Here is a 10,848-nt window from a genome sequence, read left to right as displayed (position 1 = left end):
GATGCACATTACACTTGGAATTGGACTCTAGTAAGATGTGTACAAGTGTACTCCTGGTTGGTAAGTCAAAAGAGGAAGTCAATGCACCTCAGTTCATGGACTTTGCAGTTGCAGATCTATTGAACTATGCAATCTCTTCTTCACAATCTCACTTCAGGTTGGTATGAACTAGTGTACTGCTCAAGCAATCGTCATATTTATAACTCTCTAATCACTAGGCACAATCATATTGTTTAATATGTGCAGTGAGTTTTAGGAGTAAATCAAACTTCTTTCTACTTTAGTGATTTCTTATTTCATGTAAAATCTTTTAAAATCACTATAGTACATTTTATCTATCTATATTGCCATATGTTCTGTGATACAGGTTCAGTCTCCAATGACTTTCTTTCATTGACAGTCATGAGGTTGAAAACCCACAACATCTATCCCAGACTATAAAGATAAACACAGAAACAGAACTAACCAACACTCTCTTACCACTAAATATAGTATGAATGAGCGTGAGGGAGATAGTGCCTTAGTGCATCACATAAGGAAGGTTCTGTAGTCAACCCAGTAGCTCTGTCTCCTACATAGGTGAGTAGTATTTAAACCGAGACAACTGCTAGCCCCCATATATCTTCTCAAAAAGATGTAATGGCTGAAAAGGCACAAAAACAGTTACTAGATTCATTCTCTCAACAGGGTGCGTCTATTGAATTTTGCCTGTCGGCCAAGGCATCCGATGTACTGTCACCACTTTAAATATAAACAATTTTTGATGCACAAGGAAAGGTTACACACACAAAGGATGAGTTGACGGAAACAAGAGTTTCGACCATTTTAAGGTCAGATTCGATTGTTTAAGGTTCATTAATGGACCAATTGCCTTTACAGGTGTTAGGAGAGGATATTGATCCAAAAGCCATATGTCAGTGGTCAGTGTCTACCTCCCCAGGCTTAAATCCCCTGGATGCATCTGTGGATAATGGATCTGACATAGGTGCAGATCGGCAACTTGTTGACAATGATTCAGATATTACCTGATGAGTCACAAGGAAATGTCTTCACATACATTAGAAGGGAACTTTATTCTTTATGATAAATTCGTTGGATCATTGTTTACCTTCCCAGAATTCAAATCTGGAACCCTAAAAGGGAAACTAGCAACTTGTAGATTATGACTCAGATTTATCTGACGAGTTTAACAAGGATGGGGATTTGCGAACTCCCATTGCACCACCTATGACCTCCTTAAGGATGGCTAAGGTGATTTTCCTTGCAGGTACAGCTGGATTATGGAGCTATGAGAGAAGAGTGATACACTTGTGAGAATGAGTGTAAACACGAGTGGAGAGAAGAGTGAAACACATGTGAGGTACACTAAACAGAATCACACACTCACAGTGAGGAAGAAAGAGAAACTACTTGTTATTTCTTTTCCAACCAAGTGGAATATGAGAATTCCTTCAGACGACGACATACATTCCTTCTTTAAGGGGAGATAAAAGCTTAAGAAATAGTTTGGAGGATTCCTCAACTAAGGGGGAGAAATAGCAGGGAGGAAGAAAAAGATCCTACATATGTACACTACACCACACCATTGTTGTTTGTAACTATGGATCCTATTGTACGGGAGAGGTGGTAAACGCAAGGTGATTTTCTAGTAAGGGAAGAAGCTGTTAAGGGAGTACCATTGGTTTTTATCTGCGGATCCTATTGTACGGGAGAGGTGGTAAACGAAGGTGATCTTCTTTAATGAGTTGATTCTCATAGGGGGAGAAGCAAGAGAGATATGGGCTTCTCAACAGGAATGTGGTTGTACAAATGAAGATGAAACTACTTGAAGATATGTTCAGTCTAGAGGAACATCTATTTGGAATCTGGAAAAGGTTAAATGTTATCCAGAACTTTTCTGCTATTTACTTTGCATTTCTGTTTATATCTTTTTCTTATTTGTTAGTTGAGTTATCCTCTAGGTATTTGTGTGTTATTGTCTAACAAACAAATAGGGGGAGATTGTAAGGCATATGTCATAGCCTATTTGTATATTCGAGGATTTAACTCAACTCAAATAAGAATGTAATAAGTAAATAGTGGATCTACCGTCAAAGAGATCTCACCAAGTAACATCTGTCAGAGGATTCAAAAACAAGGTTCATCTACAGACTTGAGGAGTTAATTCACTGGAAGAAGCTCAAGAAATTGATCAAGCCTCAGTGATGCAAATCAAGATTGTGGATTTAATCAAGTGACAGAGATCTCGTCAGGGTATCAAAGAATTACAAGGATTTAATCTGAAGAAAATCAATTATCAAAGTTAAGACATGAAGAAACGTCACGGAAGTTAGTCACTCATGAACCAGACAGTACATCGAGTGTCAACAGTGAAGTGGTGGAATTGATTCATAATTGACTGTGATTATCAGAAGATTTTCAGAAGAATGGTTGCTGCTCAAGATTAGTATTAATTCTCTATTAATTAATTAAGTCATATAATTTAATTAAGAAAATATATTATATCTGTAAAGATTAATTTATTGATTAATTGAATTAATTGATTAATTAATTCAGAATTAATATTAAGAATTTTCAGAAGTTTAATTGGATTAAAAACAGTCTTAAATCAGCAAGACAATTGAAAATGAACTAGCACGACAATCTGGATTGTCATACCGATTGTCATGCCAAGTCATTTCAATAGTCATACCGAAAGTTCTACTGGGAAGGAGATTGTCTTGCTAGTTCAACTGATTGTCATACCGAAAGTCATTGTAGTTCAATCAGATTGTCTTGCTAGTACAATCAATAGTCCTACTGATTGTCTTGTTGAGTTCAGGATTGTCTTGCCAGTTCAATGAGAGTCTGTTGATTGATTTAAAAAGAACAGAAGCATCATACATTCATTATCATCCAACAACCAAGAACACAGAAAGAAAAGCAGCCGCAGAAAACATTTTATTTTTCATCTGCAAACTTCAAGATCATAATTTCTTGTTTGTAAAGTTAAATCCAATCAACTAGAAATCATTTTCTTGTTCTTGTGTAATTATCTAGCTGATCAAAATCCCTAGAACTTAATCTCAAATTGCGTTTAACATTTGAATCTTTTTATTGCAAAAATAGAAAAAGTTCATGTCGAATTTATTCTAGATTTGTGATAATTAATTTGAGATTAATTCCTTGTAATCGATATCGTTGTTGTAACACCTTTCAAGTTTAATAATATTCTTATTTAACTTGAATTTTGTTTCAATTTTTATTCCGCATTTTATTCGATTATTTGGTACTGTTTGTATTCAACCCCCCCCTTCTACAAACACATTGGGACCTAACATTATTCCTTATTCAGTTTTCAATCAAAGTCATATTCGTAAACTCTCCTTTTGCGTAGAATTTGTTCTTTGACAATTTCGAAAAGAAATAAAATAGTGTGGCACATGGAATCATACAACAAACATAGATACCACTGCAAACCGATAAATGGTGGACATCCGTGGGTAAGGAAGAAGAAATTTATCGATAGCATGGACGTGGTAAAGACGTCAATTCAGACAGTTGTTAGTGTTACGAAGATCTCATCAGTAAGATAGATTGCGTTAACATGATGCGCTTCAAATCAGAGGATTTCAACATGAAATGAATGGTTAACGAACAGTAACAAATAAATTTGTTATAAAATAAGGAAGTAAGGCTATATGCAAAGCGAACGAGTGTCAGGACAACAATCGGAGATCAAGGGAATTCTGAACATTGACTCAGACAGACAATTAATACGTGAAGCATCCCTTCATCGCGGAAAGATATTTGTCGTGAAGATTTAATATCAAAGAAATCTTAATCGCAAACAAATTTTGAACGTGTTTTTCCAGAAATTGTGAAGTTCTCTACCTTGAGTAAATAAGTTATGATGAAGGTTCGATACGGGAACATAAGTGGAGATGAATCAATGGCGACTCGACTGTGAAACCTTTTAAGAAATAATGATTTGGCAATTGAGTTTCCACCAGACTGTGGCAATAATAATGAAAACCATTTGTAGTTATTAAAAGATAAACGGATTAGTTAATGAAATTAAGTGCATATCGTCAACAATAGATGATTGGTGTAGTTCGTTGAAGGATGCGGCATAATTTTTAAAAGTAACTATACCCAATTGGTAATGGTAAGAGATAAGTTAAGAGACTTGCGAAATAAAAAATTTAGAAACAACAAGATGAATTTTAAAGTTCGCTAATAAAATTTTGTAATATCTTGAAAGAACTGGGAAAAGTGTGGTTATAGTAATCATTGTTGATTTAAGACCTTAAGTCTCATTTCAAAAGATATATGTTATGTCAATTAATCATACTTATACTAATGAAAATGATATAGTTCGAACTATGGTGGATGGATGAATTTGGTTGATGGAAATGGATGGATGTGATTATAGATGATTGGTAGATTGATGGTGTCGACTTGAGTCCGACTGGTAGTCGATGGTATAGGGGAGTGTTAGAAAAATATTGCATTCATTCTATCCGGCTAAGGACTTTTGTCTGCCGATATCGTAAAAATTCTTTTTCTAATTTTTTTTAAAGAGAATGATTTTGATAAAGTTCTGTTTTTTTTTCTGTTGCTAGTAGTTGAACTGCTCTTTATAAAATCTTAGTAATTCATAAATCCTTTTACTAGATGGTGCTGATGTTCGAAATAGATCCTTATAAAATCTTTCTACTATCCTACTAATTTCCTCCTCAGAACACCATTTATTTTTCTCATTCATCAAGCCTGAGTACAAACATAATAAAGTAATTGTAAAATTAAAAAAAAAAAAATCTATACAATACTATCTAGGGTGTGAGTAGATTACTAGATTGGTACAAAGGTGTTTGATAACTGTGGGGGGGATGGCTTGTATGCACGATCATAGCTGCGAAGAACACGATTGTTCTTCTGATTGGTCTCTCTTTCAACACATTGATCTCCCCAAGGTAAGTCTTTCCTATTTTCAATTTATGTCTTCCATTTTTCGAATCGTTAGGGCAGGCTATTTCACAGGACCCCCTAATTCTTTAAAGCGGCAGTTGCGTTATGATTCCCCAAAACTAAAATAACATTCGCAAAGTGAACAAGTCCCCCACAGTGCGAGATTTCGATTTATTGTTTGGGTTTAAGCTTATAGCCCTAATTTTCTTTACGTTTCAATTTCATTTACCTCCTGTTTCTTTTTTACCTGAAATTTGCACTACTCTACTTACTTGCATTCTTTAATTCTTTCTCTAAATTCGTTTACCATTATAATTTGTAAATGCAAGCTCATTACATGACTTTTTCTAAATCACTTTTGGTATGTAGTGTGAAACCTCAGATTATACATTTCAATATTGCAAAAATATGTTGCAATAATTTATACCACTTTTTTGTTTTGGATTAAACTTAGCATGCATCAATAAATTTTTTAATCAACTTATACAATATTAAGTGAACATTTTCTACCCTTGTAATATATTAAGTAGTTCTTTTATTGTTGCGCTCAAGGTATCTGCTTTGAATGAGGCTGTTCCAGGAAGTGTGAAGTCAGTCTTTAAAGCTTGGGAACAACGTTTAAGTATTTCTGAGGTAATTGTTAAATTGCATATCATCTGGTTTCATGTTCACATGGGGGTTTGTCTATTAGTTTAAATTTATATCTAGTTGGCATAGTTTTTAATTTGCAGACAATCTAAACTACACACTCATATCATTTTCCTTATTATAACTGGACTCTCCATATTTTTAGGAGTTTAATGTTTAATCTGACTGGTGATAGTCCATGTTTACTTTTGGTTATGGAAATTAACAATACAGATACCTTTCTTCTTGGTTTTGTCGGAATGTTGTCTATAAATCTTTTTTTTATCAAATAAAAGATAGAGAGAACTATGCAGGTTGTCAGAGCATGTGGCCATATCATAAAAAATTCAAATTTGTGCTATAGGTGAATAGCTAGAGTAGCAGAATTAATTTTTTATCTTTTGAGCTATGATAATGATTGTCATGTGTTGATGAAAAGATCTGTCCTGCAATATGTGCATCCCTGGGTAGTTACCCTTTAATTTTGCAATTAACCATGGAGTTTATTTGATATTAGCTTCAGATACTTTTAGTATATACTAAAATGGTGTGTGCCTCTCCTTGTAATAGGGTCACTTGAAGAGCAATGAGGGTGATCCAGAGTTAATTGTTTTCATTCCGTAAGTAAATATTGATTTCTTTTAGCCTCTATATTTATCTCATGCTAAGAAGTACTTTGTTTGCGTCAATTACTTTATGATCCGGGGGAATCCATATCCGGATGTGTAGTACTGTAGTTTATGTCAATATATGCAATAATTATGAACTTAATATATGCAAGAATTAATGAACTTGGTGTTGTTTCTTACCTTTAAACTAATGCTACTTGTTAATTAAAATTGCAGATTATCACTTGATCAGCAAGAAAAAATAGTGTACTTCTGTTATCACTTATATGTGTAGAACTACGAATACTGAAAGCATGTTATAGTTCTAGTGAAATATATATACAACATTGTCTGATGTCTGTATATATATATATCATGTGACTCATGGTTTTAGGTCATTTTCTGCTAGTTTCCTTAACAATTCTTTCTAATTTAATTATGACAGATTTACTTCAGATGTTAAGATCAAGAGCATTTCAATCATTGGTGGCAGTGATGGGACAAGTCCTTCTAAGATGAGAGCGTGAGTTCAGCACAAATCTTTTTTTACATTCCCTCTTATTTTATGCAAGCTACAATGACCAAGGAAGCATTTATTTAACTAGAAATAATAGGTTGGAAGAAAATACAAGAGGCTTGAGTTTAGGTTTGGGTTATAAATGCAACCCAAGCATATGTGTATCAAATTATTCTTGAAATACGTAATGAACTATCTTTGCCTTATATACACAGGTTTATAAATCGAGATGGTATAGACTTTTCAGATGCACAATCAATGCAGCCAGTTCAGGTATTCTTACATATATTTTCCTTGTGGATAAATTTATGCTCTAAACTTATCAGATGTCATATAAATATGTTCGCCATCTTAAGGAGTGGGAATTGGCCGAAAATACACAAGGACTTTTAGAATACCAAACAAGGTATGTTATTGGATTTGTATTTAGTTGATACTACATACCAGTATAATCTTGCGTTAGCACTTCAGCTTGCAAGTCTTTGCAAGTATTTGTTTAATTTGTTGCGAAAAAGTGATTTTCATAATTATGAAATTTCATGTCTTAATGTAACCTGAGATACATATATAGATATCAAAGTTTTAGTGGTAGCCACATCTGCCCTTTTTTATCTAATATATGTCAGGATCAAGATTCACATTTGTTCTGCACTATGTGAAAATCAGGAATTTCACTATGTCTTGACTATTTATCAATTTTGAAGCAGATATTCTAGGTTTCAAGGTGTTGGAAGTCTCACCTTGCACTTTCCTGATAATTATGGCGGTGACACAACGGAAATTCATTACATTGGCTTGAAAGGTGAAGCCACCCAGGTAATAGAGTTTCTATTATTGATTTGAGTATCAATTGCTTTCTGTATTATGATCTCTTCTTGTCTAATGACAGTTAAGGAGAGATGTTGTTGCAACAATTGTCTATGAACTCATGCCAAACCCTTCTGATCACAAGTAAGTAGTCTTTGTTTTTTTCTTTTTGTTTTTTTCTTTTCTTTTTCTGTTTAAGGTTTAATACATGGCCGGACTGCTTCATGCATAATGGCGGTCATTTCATTGCATTAAATTGATTGTTAAATCTATTGTGCACCTATATGGGGTGATCGGAGTTTGGCCAATATCTTTTGTTCATGCTGTTGAAAGTTGAAACTAATTTGTTAGCTGTTTATGAAAATTCGTCATATGTTGGCTGAATACAATTGCTGCTGAACTCAAAGCATATTTCGAGATACAATGCAGTAGAATGTAAAATTAATAAAGAACCCCAAGAACTTGGTGGGGTCGGATCCTAGTCCTTGGCTATATGAAGCTTTGTAGTAAAGGGATAATTAGATTATATTATTGTCCCCTTTGAATTATATGTTTCTAAGCACCCTGTTAAAAAGACCGGCCCGAGAGTACTACTTCCCCTCAGGTTTCTGGCACCACCTCTGAAACAATTGAACTGGCTGTAACTAGACATCTAGCCATTTTTATCGAAACTGAATAGTAAAATTCCAACACAATCGAACTTGATATTCGAAACACTTTCCAAATTACTTTAGTGCATGGGCTTTTCATTTTGTGTACAAAGTGTTTACAAAATGTTTCCCTATAGTTCTGCTGTCTTGTTTGTTGCTAAGACTAACGATAGATATGAAACCAAGTACAAAAAAATCACTTTTGAAACCTTTTTTTTCTCTGTGTAAGAGTCGTGTGGGTAAAGCCCTTATATAATGTAAAATATCAATCCCAATTTCCAACTCCTCTTAATCTCTAGCTCTATGAACCACATATGTGCAACTGAGTTATCATCCCGTTTCTCTGGGAGTCTGTGTTGTGTGGATGGTATATTAACCTTCCAGGGACACGAATTAGCTATTGCTTCACTCCAGCTCCAGCTCAGCTTGATTGATTATCCCTTTCCTCTACATGTTTAATTTTTTTTACTAGTAGATCGTGTTTATGGAGTTTTGATCCTAGTTCTAAATTTTACTCTGACATATTTCAAGTGCTAAACTGCCTCATCTTTTGCACAGGACACGAGCCGAAGGGGGAGGCGGACTTTCACGTGTGGAATGAAGAATATATTGTGCTCTTACAGTCGAGTCCGGTTCTGATGTCATGTTTGCAAAACATTCTGCAGACTTTAGAGCTGGCCTCTTCAAGAAAATGATTGCCCTTTTTTTAGGGTTAAGAATCAAGATGGGTTGAGTTTGTATCAAAGATGTTATTATCTTGTTTCTCACCGTGAGCAAAACGGCATTGGGACTGTTACTGCCTGTCCGAATTTATGTGATACAGTCTTTTTAAATTGAGTTAATTGCATTTTGCAACTCCTACCTTTCATTCAATAACAAAACTATATACTTACTTTCAAAAATATAGTTTGCAACCTCTAACTTTAAGCATTAAATACAATATGCATCCTTTTAACCATTTTGTTAAAAATATTTATATTGTGGAGGGTAAAATTGAAATTCAGCAAAATATATAAATAATAATTTTAATTTTTTTTAAATTAAACTAAAATTTAGAATTTCAAATTATAGAAATAATATTAATGTCAATTATTTTATTACTCAGTATAATTTTTAAAATTTTAAAATATAGATATATTTAGAAACTTTATGATTATATATATAAGCATATATTTTGCTTAATAAATATATTTTAAATATTTTGCATTATGATTAATTTAGAGTATTACTAATAGAAAATATCTATAATTTTTTTCATGTAAAAAATGTATTAAAATAAATATTCTAATTAATTTGAAGTTTTAGTTATTAATATTAACATCTCAATTTCAATTTTATAATCGCAAGAGATGCATGTTATAGTTGATATTGAAAGTTAAGGGTTTCAAACTGTATCAATATATTCTTAATGTTTACTAGCATTAGGATTTACAAATTACTTTAAATACCCTTCATTATTTTACTCTGCTAAATTATTTACTTGCCCTTTTTTGTCATGAAAAATTCAGCTGGATTATCCATAATTACCATATTGAAGTAGTACAAAAAATACTATACTTAATTGGATACTCCATCCACTATTAATGGGTTCCGGTTAACCCAACTTACTATCCAACATATTTGACGTGCAACTAACATGAGAACTACCATGACAAGAAAGCTGATAACAACAATGACACCTTATTCTTCAAATAAATAAAATAAGGAATGGAGTATCAATCTTGCTCATCACAATTATTCTTTACTTTTATAAAAGAAAATTTACCAAGTAATCATTTAATATGTTTGATTTTTTTTAACATTAATTTTATATCTTTAAAAACTAATATCATCAGCATACTACTCCATATATATTACGTTTAACATTTTTATTGAGATTTAATATCCTCAACAATAATTTGGTAGCGATTAATATATTACATGAATCAATAAGAGTAAATAGTCATATAAATTATTTATTAGCAAATTACACCCTGCAAAAATTTAGATATGGTTCTAATTGATTCTTTTTATGATCTACAAAATCAATAATTCAAATAATATCATACATGTCCATAATTCATGCTATAATTGATTCTTTTATGATTATAAAATCACTAATTTATTATTTGAATCATGGAAACAATTATTAAGTGTTGATTTATCTATACATATATTCCTCCCACTAATTATGTCTCAATCACATATATAAACCATGTTCATCTTTTCACACAAAATCACATCTTCCTACTAATAGTTAGGAACCACTACACAAACGTAATAATACTCAACTATTTCTGATTTTATATTTTCTCATGGTTTTCTTATGTATCTATCTTGTAGTTAAAAGTTGAATTGATTCGAACTAATTCGCTGAATATACTTTTTTCCAGATTTTTAGCAACAATGTTCGATCAACTATCTTCTCTCGACCTCTCTTGAACCACCTGGAAAATTAAAGCAAGAGTAACTCGAATGTGGCCTTCGGTTCCAAACTCTTCTACTGCAAGCGAAACCATCAAGGGATATAATCTCATTCTGCTGGATGATAGTTTAAAATCTATATATTTTTAACTTATAATAGTTACATAAAATTATATTTAAATATCAATCTATTTATAAAATGTTTGCTATGTTTAACCACTTCTTCACCATTATTTGTTTATGTAGGATTGTCATGTACATGCTTACATATATCCAGATTACTGAA

The 10,848-nt window shown here is 32.7% G+C and overlaps 1 protein-coding gene across 1 annotated transcript; it reads left to right on the top strand.

Moving 5' to 3' along the window:
* The first annotated feature begins 4,467 nt into the window (after positions 1-4,467).
* LOC141672724 (uncharacterized) lies at positions 4,468-9,014 on the top strand. The gene is made up of 9 exons (XM_074479371.1): positions 4,468-4,955; positions 5,503-5,583; positions 6,148-6,197; positions 6,631-6,708; positions 6,918-6,975; positions 7,059-7,108; positions 7,410-7,518; positions 7,592-7,653; positions 8,718-9,014. The coding sequence occupies exons 1-9, from the start codon at positions 4,872-4,874 to the stop codon at positions 8,758-8,760; spliced, it is 615 nt and encodes a 204-aa protein (XP_074335472.1). The 5' UTR covers positions 4,468-4,871; the 3' UTR covers positions 8,761-9,014.
* The last annotated feature ends 1,834 nt before the right edge of the window (positions 9,015-10,848 follow it).

Source organism: Apium graveolens, chromosome 7, assembly GCF_009905375.1.
Source record: "Apium graveolens cultivar Ventura chromosome 7, ASM990537v1, whole genome shotgun sequence".
Classification (NCBI taxonomy): Eukaryota; Viridiplantae; Streptophyta; class Magnoliopsida; order Apiales; family Apiaceae; genus Apium; species Apium graveolens.
The sequence above is the reverse complement of the archived record's forward strand: the minus strand, read 5'-3'. Positions and strand labels throughout refer to the sequence as shown.